This window comes from Poeciliopsis prolifica, unplaced genomic scaffold (assembly GCF_027474105.1).
Source record: "Poeciliopsis prolifica strain line A6 unplaced genomic scaffold, Auburn_PproV2 SCAFFOLD002, whole genome shotgun sequence".
Taxonomy (NCBI): domain Eukaryota; kingdom Metazoa; phylum Chordata; class Actinopteri; order Cyprinodontiformes; family Poeciliidae; genus Poeciliopsis; species Poeciliopsis prolifica.
This window is the reverse complement of record NW_026562377.1, coordinates 24,819,023-24,846,807: the sequence shown is the minus strand read 5'-3', so window position 1 is coordinate 24,846,807 and position 27,785 is coordinate 24,819,023. Positions and strand designations below refer to the sequence as shown.

Here is a 27,785-nt window from a genome sequence, read left to right as displayed (position 1 = left end):
TGTTTCCAGACCTTGTCGTTCAGTGACAGTCCCAGGGCCCCTTGTTCCCTTTCCTCCACCGCCGAGTCCTTCCTCCCTGCACACATGACCCGGATCTTTCCACGAACTGAGATACATCCTCAGCTCCAACCTTTCTCTGCACTCAGCCCATCTCCAGCTCAACAGCCGCTGCAGTCTCCGGCGGGAGCAGCCAGACCCCCCAGCCCTCCGAAGGAAGACTCCGTCAAGGCCGTTCTCCCGTCACACTTCTCGCTTCAAGGTGCCCCTAGCAACCAGGCAGCAGGACACTGCAGCCCCGTGTTTGTGTGTTTAGACGGCAGCACATCCCTATCGCTGCCCTCCAGAAACGACAATGAGAATAGTGAGCAAGGCAGGAGACGGGGAACGGGATGCTCGCTCGAAGGGGGGAGGGAGAAACTGAAGGGGCCTCTTACACCTGAGGCCTTCGAGGCAGAACTGTTGAGGACGAAGCAAAATGCCATGTTCTCGATGCCTGGCTCACCTCTGCAGGTGTCAGAGGAGTTCATTGATGATGATCCCACCGAAATCTCTTTCTACGGAGGCGGGGCAGAGGCCTACTCCTTCGGGCTCGACGAGAATAAAGTAGACCAATTAGGTTTTACAGAGGGGTCTGACATCAGCAAAAATCGGCTTTTTAGTGTTGGAATCGAGGACTTAAATGGGAATGTCCACGCATTTCCAGACAGCCTCGTGGGGCATTCCGAGACCAGCTCATTGGCAAACAACCGCTCCGAGTGTAGCTCCCTGGACAACCTGGGGCTCAGCTCTGCCGGGGAGTCCATGTCGGTGGGGTACGGGGTCACGGACTCCTCCTCGCTGCGCCTGCCGGGCTCTGGCATCCAGTCAGAGGCCAGTTCAATGGTCAACTTCCCGGCGTACTCTGTCCGCTCTGAGAGCAGCTCCGCCATGCAGTTCAGTGACCTGGTGGAGCAGCTCGAGCAGCTCAGCTACCCTCCCACCGCCACCGAGGGATCTGGGAACGGCAGCTCCGACTCGGACTCCGACTGGGGCTCCGACGGCAACCTGCCCCCTGAGCAGGACCTGTTTTATAGCAACCCTCTAACAGGAAGTAGTGGGATAGAGGGCTTCCTGCTCCAATGCCACAACCTGCAGTCCCTGGGACTGGCAGACCCCTCTGGATCCCCACAGATTAAAATGTAAATCCTTACAGCACTTACGCCTTTAAACTGTTGCGGCGCAGTTACAGGAGAAGTTTTTTGCTTATAAGAGTAATATAAAGAGTAACATATAGATCACCTTTTTTTGTTTTAGTTTTTTTAGAAGTAAATCAATGTAAGCAGAAGAGGATGGGCCAGTTTATTTTCCCAGAGTAAGCCATTCATGGCATTTTTAACAAAATTACTCTTGAGTGTTTTTTTGCTTCAATCTACATTATGTGATCTATTTACAAGAAAAAATAGTGAGTCTAGTCTGCCACCTTTCATTGTTTTTTTAAAAGATTTTTTACATACAAAAAATAGCAATAAAGCACAAATTAGCTTAGTAATAGCTCCGCGTCCTTTGCTGAACACAGACTTTGAAAGCTACTTTCCATTCAAACTTTCATTCCATTAGCTGGCATAAATTTGTAGAACTTGACATTAATTTTATGTTATAACAATCAACAAAAAGAAATCAGCTTTTCTTGTAATAAACCATTTTGCTGGGCTCTTCTATGAACTTTGAAATAACTAATTCCTTCTACTTGCAACTGAGCATCGAGACTCAGGGTAAAAGTGAAATCTTTTGTGACTTATTTAAATATTTTTAAAGTGCCTCCTTTATTTAAATAAACAAGGCAAGGCATGCCACAGTGTTTTTAGTTTCACTTCTGTGCATTACTGACCCCTGCTGGTTGAAATGGTGTTTACACCTGCCGTGTTCTTTCTCAGCACCATCATGATTAACCACAGAGCTTCATGTTCAGATAAATAATAGAATGTAAACCTTGTTCTGTTGAGCCATAATGTAAAATGCTAATACCACTTTATACAAGATGAATGTATCATTTTAGAACTATTAATAGTATTTTGCTACATAATTAATAAAAGCTAGAATGAAGAAGATGTGATATTAAGATTTTTCATAATATAGAAAGTTTAAGTAAACCCCTTTTGGTACATTAGTCCTGTATTTTTAGAACAAAGTTGCTAAAAAAAACATTTCTCTTTAACCTCTAGCTTCAAGGGTGCTATACCATATTTAATAAATCATGTTATTCACAATTTAACAACTAAATATTCAGGTTATTGACAGGAAGCATTGTTTTGCACATTAACTGGACATATGTGTTACTCTTTCTAGAAACATTTGAAACATAGGTATGCAAGCAAAGGTTTTCAACCACTAAAGGAGCAACATGTGCATGTTTCTCTTATCAGTCTTCTGGACTCTAATCCAGTAACAAAGGCAAATCTGTCTTTCATTTTGTATTGGCGTAGGAATCTGTTTTGCACAGTTCAAATCAGAAAGACTTGATTGCAAAACTGATGTTCTTCCATAGTGACTTGCATTTTTTTTCTGTTTTAGTCAAGTCTTTCTGAGCCTCCCTTTCTGCAGCCCTTCCACGCAATGTGTCTTTAACTCAGGTGTATGATTTCTTCCTTGGGAAGTAATTCCAACCAATCACAATGTGCTAAACGGGATCCAAAGCTTAAGATGGTTTATTTAATTCAAACCTCTAATTGCTCATCTGTTCTCATTGTCATTTTGTTGGACGGCATTTCCAACCTCTGCAGTTAAACGTGTGCTCAGCCCCAGATCTTTTTTTTTTTTTTACTTTACTAAACGTTGTTCTGACCTGATGAAGGGGTTTGTCTTTTTTGGGTGTGTTTTTTATTTTGTTTTGTTTTCCATTTCATTCACTATTTTTGCCATAATATGATATTTTTCCCTACTTTAACCCAATTTTACACTGAGCTGATGGTAATAATAACAAGCTAACTACGCTTAGCCACCAAGTAATCATCACCTAATCTTGTGTGTATTTAAGCTTAGTCATCATCAACATGTACTTAATGTTTGTATGTTTTATTCTCAAGAATAAAGGAATCACTTTTGGGTACCATGAATGTCAGACTTAAAATTCTTCTTTTTGCAAATCGGACTGAAGTCACAGCAGGGTTTTCTTCCTCTCATTTGTTTGCAGTTTTAGGCATTTAGAGTTTAGTCATCAAGGTCATGGAGAAATGATTTACCTCTTAATTTGGAGACCGAACTTGCTTCATGGCTGATTGTGTTTGAACGATGCAAGACAAAACTGATGATCCTTTCTCACAGAAATATCCTGAGTTTTTTTTGGGCCGTCCCACTTCTGAACAAAGTCCGTATTTTATTTCCTGAAAAAGAACACTTTATAATCCCTCAACAAACTTATACAAACAGTAGTTTTCTCTATTTTCTTTTTTTTTTTGTTTTTCTTTTTGATGCAGCAAACCACATGCAGTTGGGAGGGGGGGTTGGGTCGTACACAAGATTCCTCAGCCTAATTCCAGCTGTGTGTGTGCGCTCGTTGTTTGGGCAGGCCTCATGCCAAGTCATTCCACACCAAAGCCCCCCGTCTCTCTTTCTGACGAGTCAGATATGCGTTGTCCTCCCCCTCCTCTCTGGGTCGGTCCCTGTGGGCTGCTCCACATCCACCATTAACAACCTATTTGCCCTGCAGAGAAGCCACATTCCTGATCATTTTCACCCGGGCAATTATTTCCGGGTCAAATAGCGAGTCCCGTGTTTTGTTTTTTTTGGTTTGTTTTGTTTTTTTTTCCCCCCTCTCTCTCGTCGATCTTCCCTCCACCCCTGCATTTTATAAGTGGAAGAGCAGCTGTGCTGACTCCGTTGTTAGAATGGGATGGGTCGGGTTTTATCTGCTGTGTAGAGAAGCGAACAGAAGCAGTGGAAGGAGGAAGGCTTGTTTTTCGTTCAGTCTTCTTTCTTTTTGTTTTAGGGGGATTTGGAAAACTTATGGCCAGGATTTAAAAAGTGTGGGAACCCATATTTACTGCAGTCTGATTCGCAGCTATTCTTTCATGCGCTGCCAGTGTTTGTATGTGAGATTAGACTTGCGATTTGTTTATAATGTTCAGCTGTGTTTTCACAGAAACAAAGAAAGGGGGAACTGGGTTTAGTGTTGCTGATGTGACAAAATACAGTCTAATATATGGGATTAGTTTATCTGCAATCACAGATTAAGAACCCTCGCCACTTAAGATGGTCATGTTTGTGCCTTTCTCTCCACGTTCCCATCACCTGGGACACCTGAAAAATCAAACTACCCTTTTTTTTTCCCCTTTTTTTAATTTGACTCTCCCTCTTCCATTCATAGATTCAGTAATGGACAATCCTCAGCTCTCGCCCCTCACCTCCAAGGGTCCCCTCAGCCTGTCGCCTTCCTTCCAGATGTCGACCCTCAGCCTGCCCCCCAGCCAGGCCCCGTCTCCGCTGCAGAGCCCCATCCTAAGTGAGGTGGGCAGCACTGCCAGGCTAGAGGAGGAGGAGGAGGGCAGGAGGAAGGTACACTGCTTGCATGCCACCCTTCCAAACCCCCCGGCCCCACCTGCCTCAAAAGTTCAAATATTTAAAGCCGATTCACATACAGTGCCATGTAAAAGTATTCAAACAAAAAAAATTTTGTCTCTATTGGGATTGTGTGTGATTTTCTTTTTTTTTTTTTTTTTTTCCCCCAATTTAATTGTTAACATTTTTGGACACCAACGTGTAAAGATATACAACAGGCATTTTACAGAGTGCTGTAGTAACGATGCTCTGGCTGCAGTTTTCTGGCCGATCACTGATTGCTCATCTTTAAAAAGCCACACATACCAATTCCAATCTTGGGCAATACTGACTTTTTTTCTTTTTTTGTCTGAAATTTTGCTAAAACTAGTAAGAAAGTTGCTGAGTGGGGTGAATATTGGTAACTACAAACATCCATCCATAACCTGGTGGGCGGAGCTAACAGTCAAACCTCTCATGCCAGAACCAGTGTCACATATTCAAAGGACCCTTCTTAAAGATTTAAATAATCAAGAACTGAAAGAATTTAAAACATGGCTTTACTTTTTCAACAAATAAAAATCTCAAAAGTGCGGTGTGCACTTGTATGAGTTGATGGTTCATTGATGGTTGCAGCTGCAGGACGCTGGGGATGAATCTCTGTCAATTTTTTTTATTAAGCAGCCCAACCAGAGTCAGATTGGATATACTAACTATATTCATGAGTCAACATTGTCCTGTTGATTCTAAATCTGGACTTTGACTAGGCTACTTTAACACATGAATGTGTTTGATCTAAATTATTCCATTGTAGCAATTGCTGTATGTTTAGGGTTGTTACACAGAACAGGTTTTCTTATAGTATCACCCTGTCTGCCCTCAGCATGATTCTGCCAATACCGTGTTTCAGTAACAATGGACCGTGCATTCAGTATTTTACATGCAAGCCAAAAAGATTAAGTTCCCTTCTCTGCATCAATACTCTTGCAAGGCACAGTATTCCCCAGGTTTTTAATTAAAGGAAGGCATGTTGTCATTAGAGAATTTGACTTACTCTTTGCACTTCCTTGGGATCAGTTTTGTTTGTTGTCTTTTTACAATGAAGCCCCCTTTCTTCCTCCAGCGATATCCCACCGACAAGGCCTACTTCATTGCCAAAGAAATTCTGACCACAGAGCGAACGTACTTGAAAGACCTGGAGGTCATCACTGTGGTGAGTTGGAGAACGAAAAAGGACAATAATTTTGTTTTGCAGCAGTTAAAGTTTCACATTCGTTCAGTATTGGTCTGAATGTCATTATCACGATGGACTGCTCAGTAAATATTTGGTCTTTTCTTCATTCAGGATGAAATGATGACACAACAAATAACTTTTGTCAGTTTTAGAAACAAGAATTGGGTACATAAATTCAAATCTGTTGTTTTTTTTTTCATCCAAATTAGCACATAATACACACACCCACACTAATTTGGATACATCACAAAGTTTCTGTTTCTATCAACAAGGTTTTGGAAAGATACTCAACATCTTTTCATATCAGAACAGAAATGATTCTGATTTGTGTTTGGGATTATTGTCCTGTCAAGCAGAGTTTAAGGATTAATAAGGATTCCTCTTTTCGATATTCTGCCCTCTTTGTGCAAAGCGTTAGCACGACTGGCAGCTAACTCAACAGAAGTATGCTGCCGCCACCACGCTCAGCAGCTGGTGTGTTGTTCTTCAATTTGAATTGGTCAAATTTTTAGTGATTTATTTTTCTTTAAAAAATGTTGCATATCTTCAGTGTCATCTGTGTAATAGCGGGTTGTTTGTCGCAGTGGTTCCGTAGCGCAGTGATCAAAGAAAACGCCATGCCCGAGGGCCTCATGACGCTCCTCTTCTCCAACATCGACCCCATCTACGAGTTCCACCGAGGATTCCTGAAGGAGTTAGACCAGAGGCTGGCTCTCTGGTACGTCTCCATCGCTCCGTTTCCGCAGTTCACCATGCCTGTCGACATGGTGATGACAATTAAACCTGCCTTTGTTTGGACAGGGAGGGGCGTTCAAATGCTCACGTCAAAGGTGACTACCAGAGGATCGGTGACGTGATGCTGAAGAACATGTGTGCTCTTAAGGTACAGATGCCTTTAGCTTTTTAAGTTCTGACTCCGGACCCTCCGATGAATATCAAGCACATTGTTCCATTAACGATTTTGCCCTAAGGAATTCACCAGCTTCCTGCAGAAGCACGACGAGGTGCTAACAGAGCTAGAGAAAGCCTCCAAGAGGATAAAGAAGCTGGAGACGGTCTACAAAGAGTTTGAGCTGCAGAAGGTGTGCTACCTGCCGCTGAACACGTTCCTGCTCAAACCCATCCAGCGCCTCATGCACTACAAGCTCATCCTGGAGAGACTCTGCAAGCACTACTCTCCTGCTCACCGCGATTATGAAGACTGTAAAGGTGAATGTTCCACATCTCATCACCCTGTAGACCACGGATCCATTGAACAAGGGGCTCCGGTTTGAAAGGAAGTACAGCTAATCTGGCTCTTTTTGACAAAAAGCTGTAAGACACTGAAGAGACTTTCAAATTTCATTAAAAAAGATTATATATATATATATATATATATATATATATATATATATATATATATATATATATATATAATAAACTGTTTAAGTGTAAAAGTTACTTCTTAAAAACTGTTCAGTCTTTTTACTTTTTTGTTTTTTAGTTTTTGTACAGAGCAAATAAATTTAACGAAAAACAAACCTCAACATCAATGCGAGAAAAAAAATTAAGATAAAGTGTCCAAACTGGGGGAAAGCAGCACAACTTTGACGTCAGTGATATTTGTTAAGAACAAGTATTTTCTTAACATTGGATTCAAAGAAAAGGAACTGCAAGTAGCTCTACGGAGAATCAATTTGAAAAGGCAGAGTGAACTTTGGTGTGTATTTCCACAGTGACTCCTTTTCTACCTCTGTTTTTCGGACAGTGTGAAGCTTTCTTCTCCACAGTCTGAGACCACACGGGAGTTGATTTTTAAACAGTCTTAACAAAAAACAAACAAAAAAAACATTTGTCAAGTTTAATTTCATGAGTATCATGTTTGGAGGCACCGTCTGAAACTGTCTGCGAAACTTAATCGTAACTCCTCGGTGGTGCAGAGCGTGACATGTTTTGATATTCTCTCTCTTCCCTTGCAGAAGCGTTGAAGGAAGTAGCGGAGATAGCCACCCAGCTCCAGAGCAGTCTCATCCGACTGGAGAACTTCCAGAAGCTGACGGAGCTGCAGAGAGACCTGATCGGGATCGAGAACTTAACGGCGCCAGGCCGGGTGAGTGCACCGACGCCGAGCAGATGGCAGGGGGAGCACAGACACCAACAGAAACGAAGATGTCTTCTGTTTGCCTCTTTGTTTGCAGGAGTTCATCCGAGAGGGCTGTCTGTACAAACTCACCAAGAAGGGACTGCAGCAGAGAATGTTCTTCCTGGTGGGTCCAGAACGGACTCCTCCTTCAGCTTGCTAATCAAGCCGGCAATCAGCTGTTAATGCTCGGGTATTTTCTTGTCAGTTCTCAGACATGCTCCTCTACACCAGCAAAGGTGTCACGGCAACCAATCAGTTCAAAGTGCATGGACAGCTGCCACTTCACGGCATGATTGTGAGTCTGGAAAACAAAACTCTCAACTTTTTCTGACTTTACCTTAATGCACACACACGCATGGGCGCCGGTCGGCGGAGGACGACTCCTGATGGCGTTTCAGTTCGCACTAGGGTTTTAGGACAGACCTCCAAAACGGAGGCGTGTTGGTTTCCTAACTCTGCATGTTTCTGTTTCTCTCCTGGCTGCAGCTCATAGTGCTGGATGCACCGGTAAGTGAGCTCTTCCAGCATAGATGCCCAGACCAGCCCTGCTTCCCCCATGCAGACTAAATAAAAAGCATATTTAGCAGATTGCTGCAGACACACCAATGTCAAATTATTTTAATTTTATGCATCAACTTAAAGTATTATGCAAAGTGAACTTTTCTGTGCTTTTCATCATATGCTATTCCCTCATCATAAACATGCCTGGAGAGTTGCCAAGATTATTTCGTGCATGTTTGAGAAATCCTTTACAGGTGCTGCTGCTCTGTTCATTTGGAGCACAGAATATTGAAACCTGGCCGTCTCCACCTTCGGTGTCCACTCTGCCTCTTGACGCTTGTGGTGCTCTGCTGTCAGGCCTCAGCTCCCCGTTTGAATTTGTCTTTGTTTTTGCACCTCATATGCATTCATACGACACATCCAAGCATTGGCATGACACCACTGACACTGACTTTCACGATCCATTGTAGTTTTTGTTCATAAATATTCGTTTTCTGCACCGGAACCACTGCATGGTCTCCAAGCCAGTCGTAACAGCAACCATGTCTGGGTGCAAAATGTCTGGGTGGAGATGGCGCCGCAGTTTTTAAGCGGAGTTTCTGCCTCGCTCAGCTCCCTCAGACTAGCCAGCAGCAATTAGCAAACACCCGGTGGAACGGTGTGTCTGCTGAGCTACTTCTCAGAGTAACACTGGTAAAAATGTTAAAACTGTTTATAGAGGAGCCATGTTGTGTTGACTTCCTCAAGGCGGAGTTTAAGAATTGCAAGATTTTTCTTTTTTTTTTTTTTTAAGAGACAGAGCTCCAATTTCAAGGTGCTAAATTACAAAGGAAAATTATGAAGGCAACATAGTTACACAATTGTGCTATAAAATGACACTATAAAAATTAAATTTTACTGCCCCCCCCCAAAAAAAGTAAAAGTTGCATTGTGTGGGGATTGCTAACGGCAGTGATCCTCATCTTCCTGTTTTTGTGTTTATGTACATCTGTAACCTGGGCAGTTGAGATTTTAGTTTTTTATTCAGTCACTTCATTGATCCTTTTATCTGTTTGCTTATAACCTGTTTACTACTTTTATGGGTTCATTTGGAGAGTAAATGCACAAATGGTCACGTCAACTCATAAAATGATGGGGAAAAGGTAATGCATCATTCATGTGTTCAATCGCATGAACACATGAATGAGCAGTTTATAAACCACAGCAACGGTTTAATGATGGGTATTTTATTTTGTATAGAAATAAAAACAAAAGTTGTTGTTTGTGTATTTTGTGCTTCCTCTTATGATTTAAATTGAGGTGTAATAAAAGAAGGAAACCCAACAAAAAATCTTAAAACACAAACATTACATCCTGACCATGGATTATGCTGCTCCGTGTTACTGTCAGACTTTTGTCCTCTGTTTTGCCCCTTCCTGTTTTCACTCATGCTAACTCCCTCACAATAACAGAAGGTAGTCACTGCTTACTCCATTGAGCTTCTGTTTCTTTGTGAATGCTCTCCCACAGGTCGAGGAAAGTGAGAACGAATGGTCGGTGCCGCACTGCTTCACCATTTACTCTGCTCAGAGGACCATCGTGGTGGCTGCCAGGTGAGCCAATAAGAGTCCATTTGAAAATACATTGGAAGGAAACTTTAACTTTGCTGAATTTTTTCCTGAATCTTGTATATATTAAAAAAAAACAACAAAAAAAAACAACTTCCTTCAAAAGTCCCCTCAGCATAAGGCCTTAATTTATTAAAATAAGACCAGTTTAAAAACAGGACGTTGGATCAATGACATATTTGCTTAAGTTCAGTAATATGATTCCTGTTCTTGTTTCTGATATTAGTTTGCTTTGTGATATTAATACATTTTTTTGTTTGTTTTTAGTATTTAGTAAAAGTAGCTCAAACTTTTGCCGAACCTGAAGCAAACAGAAACCAGAACTGTTTTAATGCTCAGTCTGTGCTCCAGTGCTGTTCTTTTTCCAGTGAAGACATGCTGATTAGTTTATTTGTCAGATGAACAACAAGGAACAAGGAAACTGGCAGGAACCCAAGAAACAATTAAAGACAACTGCTGTGTTGGTGAATTAATCTCTTTACTCATGATGGCTCAGTTAATCCAGTTCTCTTTCTCGTCAGCATTTGTGCACATCATTGAAAATGTTCTTTCTTCTACACTCTGACCCAGACTCTTTGTTTTGCATAATAGCCATCTCCTGATGTTTGTTTTTGTTTGTTTGTGATATCAGCTCTAAGGTGGAGATGGGGAAGTGGATCGAGGATCTGAACATGGCCATCGACCTGGCTAAGAAGTCTCAGGAGAAATCTGGCATCTTCCTCAGCACCGGCCTCAACGATCACTCCAACAGTAAGGCTTCCCAGCAACCTCACCGCCTCCACGTCCCCACCGAAAGCCGCTTGTCTCTTTTGGATGTTGTTGTTGTTATTGGGTTTTTTTTTTTTTTTTTTTGTCCGTTTATTAAATCGAAATTAAATCGAAAACGCTAGTAAGTCAGAAGCAAATCCCCCTCTCCTCCACACAACTTCCTGTTATCCTTCCCTCCACCCCTCCTTCCTCCTCTTCCTCCTCAGGATCTTCTGACGAGGTTTCTCTGGAGCAGGAGTCGGAGGACGACATGAACTCCTCCCGCACTTCCCTCGACAAGCAGACGCATCACCGTGCCAACACAACCATGCATGTGTGCTGGCACCGCAACACCAGTGTGTCTATGTCTGATCACAGCCTGGCCGTGGAGGTAGCCCCCCTCCTGGAACGCAGACACACTAAAACACACACCGTTTCACACACACTTCCTCACTGGACCTGTGGAAAGAGCAGCGTCTTCCGTCTGGATCTGAGTCTTTCATCTTTTCTTTAAAGCATTTTAATTGTTTTGGGGGGTTTTTAGCGTTCTCTCCCTCCCCATCTGTCTTCCTGGTTTCTCCCTGTATCCTAACAGGTGTCACCTTCTGCTCCCCTTCATTATATTGCATGCCAGAAAACATCGTCTGACGAGTTTTCATTCCACAGATCTGGACTTTGCCTGACTCACATTTCCTCCTGACTTCCTTATCTTAACTAACACGCTGAACCTTTTCTCTGCACCCTTTTCTTCTCTTTCTCTCTCTCACACTTCCAGTCTTCGGCTCTCCGGCCGTGTCGCCGGAGCTTCCTCCGCGCTATCTCCTCGGTCAGGGACAAAGACCAAACACCATCACGCATGTTTGCTGGTACAGAAACCAGAACCTCTCTCTCAATGATTACCTGCGCATGAATCAGGTACCAGAACCAGGAGCTTTAATACCAGTAACCTGGCAAAAAATCACATGAAATCAACTCTAAAATGGAAACAAAGGTCAGAAAAGAACGACCTGCAAACTCTGTGAATAATAATAGGGAAAACCTTTCATTTGAAAAAAAATTCTATTGGTCAATTAAAATAAAAATAAATGATATATAGTTATGTCACATCTACCAAACATTAATCTTAGAACAACTCTGAAAAAATATTACTTATTTTTTTATTGCAATAAAGATAAAAATGTAAAAAACTTATTCAATTTGGAAAAGAAGAATTTTGTTTCTATTTTCTTTTCAAAACCACCACAGTTACTGGTATTGCTGAACGTCCCAATAAATGATCATTCTTCAAAACAGGACAAACAAAAGCACATATCATTCTAATAGAGCAGATTTTTATAAATCAGTAAATGTCTTAAAGAAAAAGGCTAATCACCCGGACATGCCAATATCTACAGGCAGAGCAATAATTAAAACACCAAAAGTTGGCAAATTGGAGCTCAGATGTCTTTGTTCATCACCTTATTTGCCTCTATGAAGGTTTTATTCTGTTGGGCTTACTATGTACTGCTTAATGTGTAAATTATGTAATCTGAACTTTTTTTCAGATTAGGTCTCCATACAACCGTAAATTTCTATTGTTTTATACAAATCTTTATTAAGGGTTCCGGTTTGTGGCTGTAGGTTTTGCATCTTCAGACCCTGGAGACTGGATTATGAAAATTTCTTAAATAAATGTTATTTCTTAAGGAAATGCTTACAGATCTCCTTTATTCTATTTTAGCACATTTCAAATAACTAACTTCCTGACCTTACAAGTAGATTATAAAATGAAACCATCATGTGACTTTAAGTTTATATTCCAGAAAATAAGATTTTTTCCCAACTTAACTCATTAGAGATTTAAAAACAGTTTTTCATGTGCATGAAGCAAACTTCACTCTGTTCCTAAATCATTTTGTCATTTAAAAATCACAGCATGCAGTAAAACCCTTTCATCACCCTGAGTGACACAGAACTAGACATGTATTAAACCTTGAATCCAGCTGCCAGCGTCTGAACAACCTTCTGTTTCTCTGTGTGTCAGAACCAGCTGTCAGGATACCTGCTGAGGAAGTTTAAGAACAGCAACGGCTGGCAGAAACTCTGGGTCGTCTTCACCAACTTCTGCCTGTTCTTCTACAAGACCCACCAGGTGGGCCCGAACGTCCGCCGATCCTCCCGTGTGCTGCTCCTGGCGCATGAAAACAGACAAACAACGGAACTGCTTTTATGTTTGCCGCAGGACGACTTCCCCCTGGCCAGCCTGCCGCTGCTCGGCTACACGGTCAGCACCCCCGACGAGTCGGACAGCATTCACAAGGAGTACGTCTTCAAGCTGCAGTTCAAGTCGCACGTCTACTTCTTCAGAGCCGAGAGCGAGTACACCTTTGAGAGGTTCGTCGCCCGGTTCGTTTCGCTTACATCAGACATATTCACAGTTGCCACCACAGTAATAATGTCTTTTGCTAGGATTTTATGACATAAATCAAAACAAAGAAGCCAAAAAAAACTTCTGGGGAAAAAGAAATCCCAGTTAAATTGGGGTATCTGCATATCCTCAAATAGCCTTAAATCCATGCGTCTAAAATGAAGGCCTTAAGATGTCTTAAATTCATTCATTCTGTGCCCAAACATTTGGCGCTACTATTTAAAATATGCAGTTTTCCTTTGAACATTCCTGTCGTGAAAAAGGTTTTAAATTCCAGTCATAATGGCCTTAAAGTATCTTAAGTTAATTAGAAAACATGTGAGTTGGCCTTAACTACATTGACCACTGGTCTTAAATTTAGTTGTGCAATATTTAATGTTTTGGTTAATTTGTTTTGGGTTAAACTTTTCTTTTCGGTGAAAGTTTGAGTCACATGGAGACAGCTTTGTTACGGTTGAGGCTTCCTCCATATAGCTGCTAATAAACCCTTTCTAGTTACATAGCTAACTTTTTAGCGACTATCATGGGTAAGTTAATTTATCTGCAATTAGCTGGATGACATTAGTCTTTGCCATAGCACGACTAGGTGCATTACCATGCTTGGTGCATTCTGTGCGAAACAAAAAAAAACCTTGTCACTATGTTTTTGTTGTGGAAAATTACTTACATTTCATTCATAGTGGTCTTAAAAAGTCTTAAATTTAAGTCGCTGAAACCATCAGAGATCCCGTAAATGTGAAAACGGGACGTGAATACTTTTGCACTGTTTTCCCAGCTTCAGTAGCAGTATAAATAAAATATGTCTGTGTTCTTCTTTCATTTGTTTGTTTGTTTTTCAGATGGATGGAGGTGATCAAGAGTGCAGCGAGCACCACGGGCCGGATCAGCCTGCTCATACCTAAAGGTGGTCATGTGGAGATGAATGGAAGCTAAATGAAGCATTATGCATCCTGAGGCTGGGCCTCTGGGAAAAGTCACATTATTATTTCGAAGTTCAGATTTTGAAGAATGACAACTGGAGACTGAAAGATACTGCCAGATTGCTTGTTGGTATTTTCAGCTTCTTTTTAATATGTGTGCATTTTTGTTTTCCTATTAGGTATTTGAATAATAACAAACATCTCAGTATAAGGGATATAATGAAAGGGAGATGTGTACATTATGATCTATTTTTGTGACTTTTTTTTCCTTTTTTGCATGTGTAGTGCCCAGTTTGCTTATTTGACACAAACTGAAGGTAAATGCAGTTTTATGGGACCAGGGCTTACATTTTCTGCTTTTGAAAGGTCATCACGCATGACGATTGAAGCTTTACTTGGTACATGTTGGGGATGCGGATGAAGCGCGGCATGTGGGATATGAAGGTTACAGCTAGGATGTGCTCTGCGTTGTATTTCTGGGTGAGCCGAGACGTGTGTGAGGGCGAGCGGAAAGTCAAAGTCATGTCGAACAGTTTGTCGCCGGGGACGAGAGGCTTGGAGGTTGCTGCTCTGCTGACTCAGACTGTGCGACTAATATTGCTGGAAATTGGAGGATGCATTAAGTGTGTCTGTTTCTTAACAGAATAACAGTTTCAGTTGTTTACAGGGTAGATGTTCTGCTTTATGCCCCAGATTAAGATGCATTATTGTCAATTAGGTGCTATATTTCTCTCAGAGCTATCGACTAATGAAATCTAACCTGTTTTAGTTTACATACGGATAACAACATCTCAGCAGCATACTGTGCAGGGTTATCTAAGTGTGAAGGTTTTCCCCTCTAATGAAGCTGAAGAACATGTTGAGCTCCTCCTATCAGGCTGTTTTAGATAAACAGGAGTTGATTTAAAGGAGGTACGACTGACTGAACAGCTGATTTAGTTTGGTAAGAGAAATAATGGTATTGTTTGGTTTCTATATTTTCTATGAAGACTGGAATTTTTATCCTCTGTGTGTGTGTGTGTGTGTGTGTGTGTGTGTGTGTGTGTGTGTGTGTGTGTGTGTGTGGTGTGTGTGTGTGTGTGTGTGTGTGTGTGTGTGTGTGTGTGTGTGTGTGTGTGTGTGTGTGTGTGTGTGTGTGTGAGTGAGAGGAGGTACTATCCATGTACTCTTTCACCTCTGCCTCTGGGGCCTCAGACTGTGACGGAGGTCATCTCCTGCCCGCTAGTCATTTTTGCATGTGTATGAACCTGTTGCCCAGGTCTCACCTATTTATTGTCGTCAGCGGTGTTTCTGAATGCCCTCATGTAGACTTCATATTATTCCATTGAAAACATAACAAATAAAACTGAATTTGACTGATTCTTGAGTCGTTTTTTTTTTCTTGTTTGGTTTTTGTCTTGGCTGCAGTGTGTAACTTTTATTTAAAAAATGTTTTCTTACATATTTTCTAAAACAATTACCATGTTGCATCCGTGTGTTATGAGACTGAGGATCTCTGAGCTGCTCCAGTTGCCACCACTGCCTTCTGAAAAAAATGCACCGCAAGTAGTCAAAAACAACCAATCAGAGCCTGCAGGAGGCTCTTGGCGCTGTCAATCAAGCTCGTGACTGCGCGGCTGAATGTGGTAATGATGGAGAAAGAACTCATCATTTCAGGAAAACCATGAACGTATAATTCACCATTGGAACAGAATATTGCTGAGTTGAGTTTGCCACACGCGGAACGCAACCTGTTGGATTCTCTTGCAGCTCCGTCAGTGATGCTCTCAGCGTCTTGACGCTTCAGCATCACCTCTTCAGATTCTTTTGGGAGAAATAAGTTTAACTTTCATTGACTACCTTTGCGATGGCGTGATCTGTATTCAGTACAATACTGTGGAACCTTGCATCAGGATTAGCGCAAGTCCAGAAGCTCCTGCAGGACAAGCCTGATGTGTGTGCAGTTCCATAACATTTACTCTGAGTGTAGCTCCTTCCTGTAGTTGCTTGTTTTTCAATAACAAGATGAATGTCATAATGTAAGCTGAGTAAGGTGTTGAGATGACACATCATGGTCTCATTTTATGACAGAAGCGAGGCCCTGCTGCTGCATCCACCATAAGATATTCTTCTGTGAATGATCTTCCAGTTACAGCTGAACTTTGCCCCCATTGGACTGTCAGGGCTGCTCCGCATCTGATGTCAGCGACTCGTAAACAAAAGCAGGGCATTCCTCTGGCATGTCCTGACAGCGGCGAGCCGGAGGAAGTGGCTTTCCCCCAGAAGCAGCAGTGCTGCCAGGGAGAGGACCTGCTCCAACAGGTTTCTGCTGCGGCGTGAAGAGGGTGTGGATGCAATCACAGCCAGACTGGAGCATGTTGTCCTTCCAAACGATGAGGCTGCACGAAAACCTCATTAGCTGAGTCTTGGACAACGAGGTCAGTGCAGATGGCTGCACCGCTTCATGTGGAATCCAGTGACACTGGGATAAAGCGGCTAACTGTTATGATATTGACCCAGGTGGAGAAAACGTGAGACTGACTGCAACCCATGCAGTCGAGGACTCTGAAAGAAAACTGCAACAAAGTGGAGGAGAAAATTATGAAAGGCCCTGATCAGGAAGCAGAAACTTAAATCTTATTAGGCAAAAGGGAAACTAACAGTGAGTGGCCTCCACCTGTCATAAAGCTAGTCGATGATCAACGAGTTTGTGTGTGGGTGGGTGTGTGTGCGTGCGCGCGTGCGTGTGCGCGTGTGTGTGGAGGTTCGGATGGGCGGGGCTTACAGTTGCTGCTTCTCTCCGCCTTTGGTCTCCACAATAACTGCCCTTAGAAGGAAAGCCCGTCAGTCTGCGAACAGGCAAGCATTTTTATTTATTTATTTATTAAATTTGTTGTTGTTTTATTTTTTTGGCTCCTGCTCCCCAGCTTAAAGCCAACAAAAACAAAAACTCCGTCATTAGATTCACTTCTCTGCTCCGCTACAAGATTTTTTAAATTCATTATTATTCTTTCATAATACAGTTGGACTCCGTTTTTGTTTTTGTTTTGTTTTTTACACGTGCAGCGTGTTTGAATATGAAATCGCCTTCATTGATTAATTCAGAACTTTTTCCTGCCGTTTCTTCTTTTTAAAAAAAAAAATAATTTCTTATTCTCTCTGTAAACTCAGATTGGTTTGGACCGTCCCTGTTAGCTTCATCCAGGCTATCAACCCACAACCTAATCCGCGTGTTTGTCCTGCGGGATAATCTCCGCAAGTCTGTATCTGATAATAGCAGCAGGAGAGCCGCGGCGCGGGCGGCGCGGCGCGGCGGAGCGGTGATCTGCTGAAGCCGCGCAGGCGGAGCGGCGGCTGTGACGCTTCGGGACATGGAGATGCTGCGGCGCTCCTCCGTGTTTGCGGCCGAGGTGTTCGACCGGTCGCCCACCGACAAGGAGCTGGTGTCCCAGGCCAAGGCGCTGTGCAGGGACTACATCCACTCCCGGCTGAACCGCGCCGGGATCGGCTGGTCCAGACCCGAGCAGGGAGTGGCGGTGGCGGGAGGGAAGCTGGCGGAGGTGTCCCTGGTGGTCCAGTGGCTGGGTGAGTCCGTCGCGCTTCCCACCGAAGTTTTGGGTCGGGATCCATCTGCAGAAATCCAGCTGATAGAACTGGATCCAATATGGTGGATCATATTTATGCCTTGAAAATTAGATTAGGACCGAGTTGCTTAGGAAAACTTTTCACAACAATCTTTCATTCTGGAAGAAAACTATATTAAAACTCGAAATAGGCGTGTGGAGAAAAATAACACCAAAAATAAATAAATAAATAAAGCAAGAGGAAAAAGATGAAATCTAGTCTCAGTTGTTTGGAAAAAAGCCAACAAACCTGAACCCTGCAGAAAGTCCTTCTATAAACTCATATTGTCCTGTTTATGCAGTGAACATGTCAGCAGCGCACTATATAAAAATATCATGCCATTTTGGCTTTGCCTATTTATTATCAAATAGACAAAGCATAAATGTTGACAGTGTACAACATAAATGATCCAGTGAGTGAGCGCTGCAGCTGCAAACGCTCCTTTCCCCAACATTCATATTGAAATCCGTCATGTAGCAAAACACCACTTTGAATAAAAGTAGTCAAATGGAACAATCACGTCTAAACGCACAAACACTAAACCATTTCAGGCATCTGTCTGTCACGTGAACAAACTCGACTGGAGGAGCTTCTGGTTCCGTTTTCTGATTTGAAATCTTGTTCTGGACTCCAGTCCCGCCAGGTGACCAGTGTGAACATAACCCAGAGGTTTTTGGTGCAGAGATAAGAAATGCCACCTGGATCAATGTGCAGAGGCAACTAATCATTTATATCGTCGTTGGTTATAAAATTTGAGCTCCCCGATTGGTCCTCTGTCTGACCTCATCTCACCTGCAAAAAAAAAAACCAAAAACAAAAAAAAAAAAAACTTCCCCTCCACACCGATGGTTTGTTTTTCCTCTGCTGAGTTGCTGAGCTCACATGTTTTCACCTCAGACACTTTTGGACCAGAGAGACAAAAGTCACAAGATGAGGGACTTGTAACGATTTCCCCTAAATTTACACTAATTGTTCTTAAATAAGGTCCAGTTTAAGTTAATTAAAGCTAAAAATGACCACAGCTGGATCAGCAGATACCACATTTTTATTAGTTAGATAATAGAAGCAAAACGCAGAGGACAATGTTTTGTTATGTTGTTGTTTTTTCACACTAATCGTTCATGTTGCGTTCCCCTTTTTCAAAGAATCAACAGAAAAAGGGCGACATCGGCGTAGGCAGGTCTGGTGAATACAGTCCAGTAGAATCCAGTTGTGTTTCAGTCAATGTGGATCAATGTGCAGACTGAAACACAACTGAACTCCTTCGTTGAGTTTCCAGTGAAACCCCTTCAGGGGAATCTCTCTCTTGATGCAATCCTTTCTCTTCAGGAGTCGTTTTCCCAATGCAGACAAAAACACAGCGGACCAGTTTGTTTCTGGTTAAGGTGTTGCTTTACATTTTTTCGTTATGACTCCACCTCCGTTTCAGGGCAGGAAACTCACTTGCGTGTGTGAATCATGGTTAGTGCCGGGAATCAGACTTTGGTGGAAAACTTGAACCGTCTTCAAACACCTTCACTCTTCTGCCTGTAACATAAGTGTTGGAGATGAGCACTGCTCCGACGTTCATAGTAAATACGTCATCTCAGCCTCTCAGCAGGATGAGGAATACGGTGAGCCGATGAACGGCGAGAACATACACATTGATTCGCCGCGTGCTTGAAGTGGATAATTAACCGAGGTGTGTTCCCGGCGTCCTTCCTTCGGTCGGTCACATGTTCCTCGACTGCTGCTCACCTGATCGCTCAGACGCTCCAGGCGGCTCGGCCTGCAGCTGCACGGACGTCTTGGAGTCAGTCCTTCACCTGAATCTGCCTTTAAAGCAGGTAGACTGTATGGACTGCAATCCCCTGAACAAACTACACTTATACATTTCAATTCCTCATCTTGCAAACCCATTTACTCATTTTTTCTCTCCCATAGAACAGTGAGCAGTGGTTAGTTTTTCTATTTCCTCTACAGTTTGTGTGATTCAGTGCTTGATCACGATGAAATGGCTCATCCTAAAGAACGCCTCTGGTGACAACCCATTGGGCGACTGATCACTAACGTGTTTTTCCACTTTATTTTTAGCCAATTTCCTCCTGTAATGTTGTTTACTTGTTTTCTGTGAGGTGAAGAAATCCCATCGATTTCAGGAAAATCTGGCAGCAATAAAATGAAACGGTTTGTGAAGAGGATCAGGACCAACAGCATTGGCTACGTTTTATACCAAGCTGAGTTGGTATAATAATGAAACAGGCTGGTGATGCAGGTCTGTGACAGAGTCATTCATATGGAGCTAAATTGGGACCATAAAGTTTGTTCAAAAGGAAAAACTGAAAAGAAGTTTCAAAACTGAAAAAAGGGATTTAAAACTGGGAAAACAAAGAAATCAGTCTTGTAAATGTTTACAAAAAAAAGACAACTTGAAAAAAGACAACTTTACAACTTAAATAAAAAAATCATCTGCATATGTTGTGAAATCCAACGTTACCTGTGTGTCAGGCGGTGAGAGGACGGGCCGACTGAATTCAGATTGCTCTGTTCCGGCCAGGTGACGAGTTGGAGTACCTCCGTCCCAACGTTTACCGCAACGTGGCCCGGCAGCTGAACATCACGGTGGCGGTGGAGGGCGTGGTGTCCGACGCCTTCATGGCTATCGCTGCGGACGTCTTCTCAACAGGTGGGTCTTCCTTTTGCTACACAGTGAGTTTCACTGGGATTTTATACAATGGGCCAACTTTAAACACTATTGCCATAACCGTGGAGCCAAAGGATTACGTCTTGATTGGACGTCCTACTTAAAATTCAGTTGAGAAGTGGAAGTGTGACTTCAATATTGGGCACAATGCAGTTTGACTCGGATAGTTATCTTGCAAAAAAAAAAAAAACTTTAATCAAATAATGAGCAAAAAATGAATAGGGATGCATGACATATTGGCATCAGCTGATTTTAGTTATTTTTTAAACATACCAGCATTGGTCCGATCAGTAAAACTGGTTCAATATTAATGATCATGTTTATATTTGTGAATGTATTTATGGGGGAGGGGAATTGGCAATGTGATATTATCAATCCCCCTCTGTTATGGTTGATATTGGTTATTGGCCATAACAGCTGCATTAGTATCATACATTGATATCGGCCCAAATTTTTTGAATCGATACGTCCCTAAAAAACATTTCAAATTAAGCTATAAGAGCTGTATAGCAGATCTGCAGCTGTGAATACAGAACAAAGCTGGTTCTACAAAGTTTTCACTTTGACTATGGATCCATGCCACATTTTTCAAACCATGCACCGTTTTTCACCTCCACTTTTCTGTTCGCTTGTCACAAAATCGCAATAACGCAGTGATGGAGAAGAAATGTTTCTCTAATTAGAGAAGCTCCTTTTGGAAGCAGGAAGCTCAGAGTGTCAGACAAACACAATGAAGATATCGAGCAAATGGGGAACTCTTTCTACTTCTCTTATTGTGTATTTTGAGTAGTTGTAAAACGGATTCACAACTTTCACTGCGTAAAACAAAACCCACTTGAAAGTTAGATCATTTTTTCATCTGAACCCAGGATTCCCTGTTATTTAGAGGAATTTCACCCCCCCCCCCTCCCCTCTCTCTCTCTCTCTTTTACCCCTTGCCAGGAAAGGAATTTCAGTGGAAAACCTTCGGCCCATATTAGGGTAAAACGCTGCAATTGTTGCAGATAGTTTGGACCCCACCCAACAAGCTCAGGCCTGAGTCCCAGCTGGCTTCTTTTCCTCCAGGGATAAAACAAAGAGATGAGCTGAAAAGGTGGCTCAGAGTCTATCTGGACTGGATCAGGTTAGTCTGGCCCATTTTCAGTGAGTCCAATTTGAGATTAGCTGTATTTATTCAAGAACGCTCTAATGCACAGGTGTCAACCTCCAGTCCTCAAGGGCCGAGTTCCTGCACTTTGTAGATGTGCCACATGCACAAAACACTGGAATGAAAGTATTGTATTCAGGTTTGGTGCAGCAGAGGCACATCTAAAAGCTGCAGGACTCCGGGCCTGACACACCGGCATTGTTAGGATAAGTGATGGTCAAATTCAATTCGGTGCATAACTGAAGGCCCAGTCCTTCCATAAACACTCAGTAAACGTGCAGCAGACGGGTTCAGACGAGTCATTGTGTCGAGAGGAAGTCCTGAGCAGCTGGAGATCACGACCGCAAATGCCTCATCCGCGAGAGTTTGGTCTCAAACGTCACGCTGCGCTTATTTGTTGAGCAGAGATAAAAACAGACTATCTGCGAGGGGCGAGGGGGGGAATCCTTCAGGAAACTTGCCAAGTCGCTCCCCCTTACTTCCTGTCTGTCTGCTGTGAGCTTGACTCAAACATATCAGCGCCGCTGTACGCGTCCTCCCTCGATGATTGGATCCTAAAAAGCCATTTTCAAGGGAATTAATGAAATAAATAAATAAATGGAATTGATTTTTAAATGCACTCTTACAAATGCATCTCGTAAAATAAACGTGTTTCCACCAAAGCTTAATGCCACTGATGCTAGGAGCGGCCATATTGGAACATGAAGTCCATCTTACAAGCAGCTGGAGTTGCTCGCAGCTCCAGTCGATTTTTTTTTTCTGAATTCCCAGTCGGAGTTTCCCAGTTCCAAGTACAACTAGAATGCAGAGTAAAACTGTTAGTGTCTATCTGAGGAATCATGTTTTACAGATGAACTTTTCCAGTTTTCTTCAATGGAGTGTGAAGTAAAGAAGCAAACTGGTCGACTTCCTTTAAACAAGGAAAACGTGAAAAGCTTTTGATGTTTTGGTTGTATTTACATTTTCCTTTCCTGCAGAAAATGCCTTTATTTGTTCATATTTTATGTTTATTGTTGGGCAGGAAACAGATTCTCCAAACTTTTGTGATAAAGTTTAAACTTTTTTTGTTTTGTTTTGTTTTCTTAGCACACAAGTACTCTTGAGTTGATGCTTTTGGCCTGTGTTGCAAAAGGTTTGGACACCCCTGGTGCAGAATAATCCAATCCACATTTTCATGCATCATACAAACTCCTTTTAAACCCAGAAATTGCTCAAAAGCCAAGCAGGAAAGACGTCGGCAGTAATGTCAGAGAAGTTCTTTTCTTTCTGGGATGAACGCAAACCGTAACTTGGGCCGTTTTGACAGTATGGAGACATTTTGCCCCAGTGCAAAAACCAGAATGCAGTTTTGTTACAGACAACTCAAACCGAGCTACAGAGCAAGGCAGCTTGCCTCGCAGCCGCGGGATCTATGCACCTTTACAAGTGAGTTGACGATTCCCTTCAAGGTTTTCTAGAGTCAAATGTGAGGTCGTTTGAATTTTAGCTAAAGCTTGGCCTAAACTGTGTCCTCCAGCAGAATGATAATAATCCTAAACACAGCAGCTAATGAACAATAATGTTGTACTGAGAACTTAAGAGAGCTGTGCAGGAAGAAATACCCACAAACCTCAATAAAGTGAAGCAACATTTAAAGGAAGTTCAGGTCAAAATTGTCCCACAAAGATGTGAGGAACAGATAAAGTCGTGTAGAAAACAAGCACTTCAGTAAAAGTCAGCAAACACACACAAAAAATGTGTTGCGAAAGGAAAGAAGAAAAAAAAGATCTTATGAAATATAAATGTGACTTGTCACGTTAAATAAGACCTTATGCTTCACTTGGACCTCTCTCGTCATCTGTTGGCTTGAAAGAAAATTAAAATCCAACTCTGCAGAGTTGAAGTCCAGTGTTAAAGTCCAGATCCCAGCAATAAAGAGAAACTCAATCTGCTTTTAGGAGCTTCTAGAGACGGCAGGGACAGACTGTGGAAAGAGCTTCGGCTCCGCTTGGTTGTCTTGGATATATAAACACCACAGAAATAGTCTGAAGCTTTGACTGTAAATGGCGTGGTGGCATTTTGACAGGAACGCCGCTCTGGTAAAAGGATCTGCTCTCTAATGTAGCGAGACTTTCTGTCTGCATGTACCACAGCTGGAAAACCGCAAAAAGACCCCCATCCGTCTCCTCGTAGCTTTCACCAGAACCCTCAAGCTGTTACGTCGTGGTTCGGTTTCCAACCTTAAATGGTCGCCATTGCTCAACATGTTTGCACATTAGAATGTGGACCGTCAAGGGATAATTCATTGCAGTTTGCTCTGAGCTCTAACTCCTATGTGTGTGTGACTCAGGAGTGACGTGGGGGAAGGTGGTCTCCTTGTACGCCGTGGCGGGAGCCCTGGCAGTGGACTGTGTGCGTCATGGTCATCCAGCCATGGTTCACACCATCGTGGACTGCATGGGGGAGTTTGTCCGCAAGAGTTTGACCCCTGGTTGAAGAAAAGAGGAGGCTGGGTAAGGAAAACCCTCAACCATTTTAAGAGACGCACCGATCACAATTTGGTAAAGCTTCGATCTGCCAACACTGATTTCTGAGTTTAAAAAAAAAGAAAGCATCTCCTTCTTTAAAGCTTATTGCTGACTGTTTTCTTTTTTGCACCAGATAACTTTGCACCACTTTGCTAGAACTGTTTGTCCTTTCATGTCTGTATTGGGAAAGAAGCAATTTCTTTGCTGGTCTTTTGCTACAAAGCCATTCTCCAAAAGGTCTACACCTCAAAGTGCTTGCAGTTGCACTCCCACCCACCTGTTGCAAGCGTTGAGCAATTTCTATTTGATGCAATACTCTGATCTCCAGGATGTCCTGAACCACCAGCAGCTTTGTTTTGCAGGTTCCATTCTGTTTCAGTGTTTCCATCTGGAACCATTCACGCTGATTCTGCCTCAAACTTCCTCTTTGCACAGCTGCTTCTGGGTATTCTCGTCGATATGAGCTAACACCTGCAGCTGATCGATCGAAAACTATGGATGTTTAAACTGCGGCTTGCAGAGGAAATGAAAGACATAAATATAAATCCTGGCTTTTGCATCGTAAGTCTTGAATCAGGGGAAAGTGTAGATAAACAGTGTAGAGGGGATAGTCCAGTGCATTTCAGTGTTCTCGCAACAGAGTCAGACACGTTGTGCGAAGAGCGACCAGCGACGTGCCTCTGTCTGCGTTGGCTGGAAAGGCGGCTGTTTGCTCAGAGCCACGGCTCGCATGCCTGCGGTGTTTTGAGGAGAAGTGGAGTGTGACAAAATGATGAGCGGCGTATTGTGCCTCTGACCTCACAAGCTCAAAAAGAGGGAGCGACCTATTTTTGAGCGAAGCGCCAAACCAGACCCAGAAAGTTTTTCCACAGAGAGGCGGAGGGGGATCTGAGGATGGAGACGTGTTTAGTGTCAGGGCTGATGCTGCGCCGTGCTGCCTGCGGTATGTCGCTCTCTGTCAAGCTGGTTATGTAAGCTGCCTTGATAGAGCAGTTGTTAGCATTTAACTTTTTCCACATTTTGTCACAAGGCAAAAGCCTCATGGTACTTTATTGAGATTTTAAGTGACAGACCAACATTAGGAAGAGCATTACTGAAAATTTGTTTAAAAAAAAAGAGAGTAAAGTGTGGAATGTGGCCCACACTTGTCGCCTCAGAGTTTTGTAAGAGATCATTGGAGAACAAACTGCATCATTACCCTTTTCAAAGTGGTGGCCGCCAGGGGGCGCTGTGGTGGCTTCAGGAAGTTGGAGGGATTAATGCAAAAATAATAATAAAAAACCTGAATCCCATCATTTCTTTTTAATCCTGCATTTTTCATCATAATTTCTGTTTTGTTTGTCAGTCTTTCTTTTTCATAAAATCTCATTTGAAATGATGGACCTCAATGCTGTTTCTGATGCTCGTTTTCTGGTTGGCTGCCAGTCAAATTCATCAAGCCGCTTTGCACCTCCAGCCTGCGAGAATGGAAAAGTTTCTGACAAGACGAAGACCTTCGAAACCGAACATCAGCTCCATAGCCATAAACACCGTGGGAATAAATAAAAAATTGATGTCAATATAAAATATTACATTTTTCCTGATAATAAAAAGAGGGGATTGTGGTGAAAAGTTGTATTTTCTAGTCGTAAAGTCATAAGATATTATCTGACGATACAATTTTTCGCCACCGAACTCATAGGCATCTGAAATCAGACAATGTGAGGCAGCGCTTATGCTAAGTGAAAACACTTGATGTTTCTTGTTTGCATTTCTTTTTAGCATCGCATGAAGGTATTGCAAGTTAGGTCAGAGGTCAGGGGGTGGAAGGACATGACATGAAAAAGCTCGTTATGTTTCTAACATGCAAATTTCCAGTAAACAAACTGAAGATTATGGTTCTAATGTTGGGTGACTAGTTTGCCAAAGCGTTATGAGCAGCCAGAGTTTGACGATTGTGCTTGAAGTCAGTGTCCTGTTCGTTGAGCTGCATAAAGTTCTAAGTTATTTTCATCCTGACAGAGCTGGCTGATCCTCCTCGCTGATGTTTGATGTGAATCGTGTCTGTGCCGCCTGCCTCTGTCCACGTCTCCCTCCAAAACGTCTCTTAAGATCTCCGTCTCCCTACAGGCGGACATCACGAAGTGCGTGGTGAACACCGGCCCCACCCTGTACTCCCACTGGCTGGTGTCTGCTGCCTTTGCGTTCGGGCATCACCTGAAGGCCGTGGTGTTGTACCTCCTCAGAGAGAAGTGAAAGACTCCGCCGGCGCCACGAGAGCCTCCGCCGTGTGGGGCCAACGTTTACACTGTTTTGCACTGAGCCTCGGTGGACGGGCCGCTAATCTCCTGTCTATTTATTGTTGGCGCTGCTTGTGTCAGGGCACGCTTTTTAAATTGAGTTTACACAATCACACTTTGGGATTTTTTTTTTTTCTTTCTTGTTTTAGAAAAAAAAAAGTTTGTTTTTGTTCTCAAGCTGCTGCACTGTATGTATTCCTTTATGGGGGACTTGCATGCCACCTTGTGGTGATTAAGGGTAAATGCTTCTCACGTCAATGAATAACCAAGACTTTTTCATGAGATTCTAAGTTGAACACAGATCACCACATCTGATCGTGGTGGTACTCATAACACAAATAGGCAGTTTTGCTCTTCAGGCTCGGCCGATTATTTGAACAAGAGTGTGGAGGAAATTATTAGAGAGGTTAAAGTTCAAAACATTGAAATGATTCGAGGGAAAGCAGTTCAAAAATGTGTTTTGCCATGACGTACAAGGGTAAACTGAAGAGTGCCTTGCAAAAGTATTCAAACCTGTTTAGAGTCACATTTTTTTTTATGTCACAACCACGCAGTGTAACTTATTTTACTTCAATTTTAGGGGAAAGACCAAAACCAGATATCGTTCATGACCGCTGTTTTCCTCAATACTTTTCCACTGTTGCTCTCGATCAGAGGCCTTCAGCTCAGTTTATGCTGAGATTAAATTACACACAAAGGTGGACTCTATTTGCTAATTGGGTGAAATTTGAAGGCAGCTGATTGAATTTGAAAAGTGGGTGGAATACAAATGCAAAACACTTTTTTTTTTTTTTTTTGTTAATAAAGCATGCGTAAATTTCCTTCCATTTCAAAAACATGAACAACGTTGGGTTTGTCTACCACTTATGATCCCAGTAAAATACCATAAGGTTTGCAGATGTGAGAAAATCCAAAGAGGTTAAATACTTTTTGCGACGCTCTGATTCACATGGAAAATTTGACATTGCTTTCTCATGACTCTTATTTTTCTGCTGCTTTTCAGTTTAAAATAAACAAATAAATAAATAACAAAGAAGCTCTTTAAGAAACATTAAGGACGAGTTCCTGGTTAGGTGTTTCCGGGCAAGTTTCCCTCCGTCTCTATGGTTACCACTATTGTTGCTGCACTGTATAAGGAGCTGTTAAGTGATGATACTCATGCAGTTTGTATATTGATTTTATTCCATGAATAACTTCACTGCTGTGTGTAGCGTTAAGCAACCTATTAAATAAATGTTTGCCAGAACTGTAAATAGTAATAAATGGTAAAAAATTTGATTTTACATTTGTTGCACGTGATTCTTTTTTTTTTTCTTTGCAGTTTAATGTAGAAATGAGGATGTTTTAGATTTTTCTTACTCTTCACTATGCAAAAGTAACTACAATCTTGCATTAATACTTATTTTACGATGTTTACTCCACACAGCCATTTTCTTCTGATCAGTTTGCTCTATTTTAAAGATACAGTAACCAATTAACTTCATTTATCTTCAGAAGCTGTTTTTAGCTTCAGATC

General features: G+C 42.3%; 2 protein-coding genes and 1 long non-coding RNA gene across 7 annotated transcripts in view; 2 read left to right on the top strand and 1 right to left on the bottom strand.

Moving 5' to 3' along the window:
- The window catches only part of farp2 (FERM, RhoGEF and pleckstrin domain protein 2), a 36,087-nt gene extending 20,678 nt beyond the window's left edge, over positions 1 to 15,409 (top strand). Inside the window, exons 13-28 of one of the 5 annotated variants that reach the window (XM_055060796.1) lie at positions 10 to 259; positions 4,343 to 4,482; positions 5,636 to 5,725; positions 6,331 to 6,464; positions 6,548 to 6,629; positions 6,718 to 6,955; positions 7,705 to 7,835; positions 7,924 to 7,992; positions 8,074 to 8,163; positions 8,355 to 8,375; positions 9,879 to 9,961; positions 10,608 to 10,726; positions 10,951 to 11,114; positions 12,747 to 12,854; positions 12,945 to 13,096; positions 13,970 to 15,409. In XM_055060796.1, the coding sequence (XP_054916771.1) occupies positions 10 to 259; positions 4,343 to 4,482; positions 5,636 to 5,725; positions 6,331 to 6,464; positions 6,548 to 6,629; positions 6,718 to 6,955; positions 7,705 to 7,835; positions 7,924 to 7,992; positions 8,074 to 8,163; positions 8,355 to 8,375; positions 9,879 to 9,961; positions 10,608 to 10,726; positions 10,951 to 11,114; positions 12,747 to 12,854; positions 12,945 to 13,096; positions 13,970 to 14,063 (1,965 nt within the window). In that variant the 3' untranslated portion in view covers positions 14,064 to 15,409. Of the gene's footprint in view, positions 1 to 9; positions 260 to 4,342; positions 4,531 to 5,635; positions 5,726 to 6,330; positions 6,465 to 6,547; positions 6,630 to 6,717; positions 6,956 to 7,704; positions 7,836 to 7,923; positions 7,993 to 8,073; positions 8,164 to 8,354; positions 8,376 to 9,878; positions 9,962 to 10,607; positions 11,115 to 11,498; positions 11,639 to 12,746; positions 12,855 to 12,944; positions 13,097 to 13,969 lie in introns of those variants that run through there. The other 4 variants (XM_055060787.1, XM_055060769.1, XM_055060778.1 and 1 more) reach the window with 4 other exon arrangements.
- A 911-nt stretch (positions 15,410 to 16,320) lies between these two features.
- On the top strand, positions 16,321 to 27,552 carry boka (BCL2 family apoptosis regulator BOK a). Its single transcript, XM_055060904.1, is given in 6 exon segments — positions 16,321 to 16,467; positions 16,550 to 17,614; positions 20,190 to 20,318; positions 23,813 to 23,947; positions 23,950 to 23,975; positions 26,100 to 27,552. Coding segments are annotated over 5 exon segments (630 nt in total). The 5' UTR covers positions 16,321 to 16,467; positions 16,550 to 17,400; the 3' UTR covers positions 26,226 to 27,552.
- LOC129379952 (uncharacterized) lies at positions 18,681 to 19,416 on the bottom strand. The gene is made up of 2 exons (XR_008608262.1): positions 19,294 to 19,416; positions 18,681 to 19,180 (listed from the first exon to the last, which is right to left on the bottom strand). It is a non-coding gene; the product is annotated as an uncharacterized LOC129379952 (long non-coding RNA).
- Positions 27,553 to 27,785: the final 233 nt, after the last annotated feature.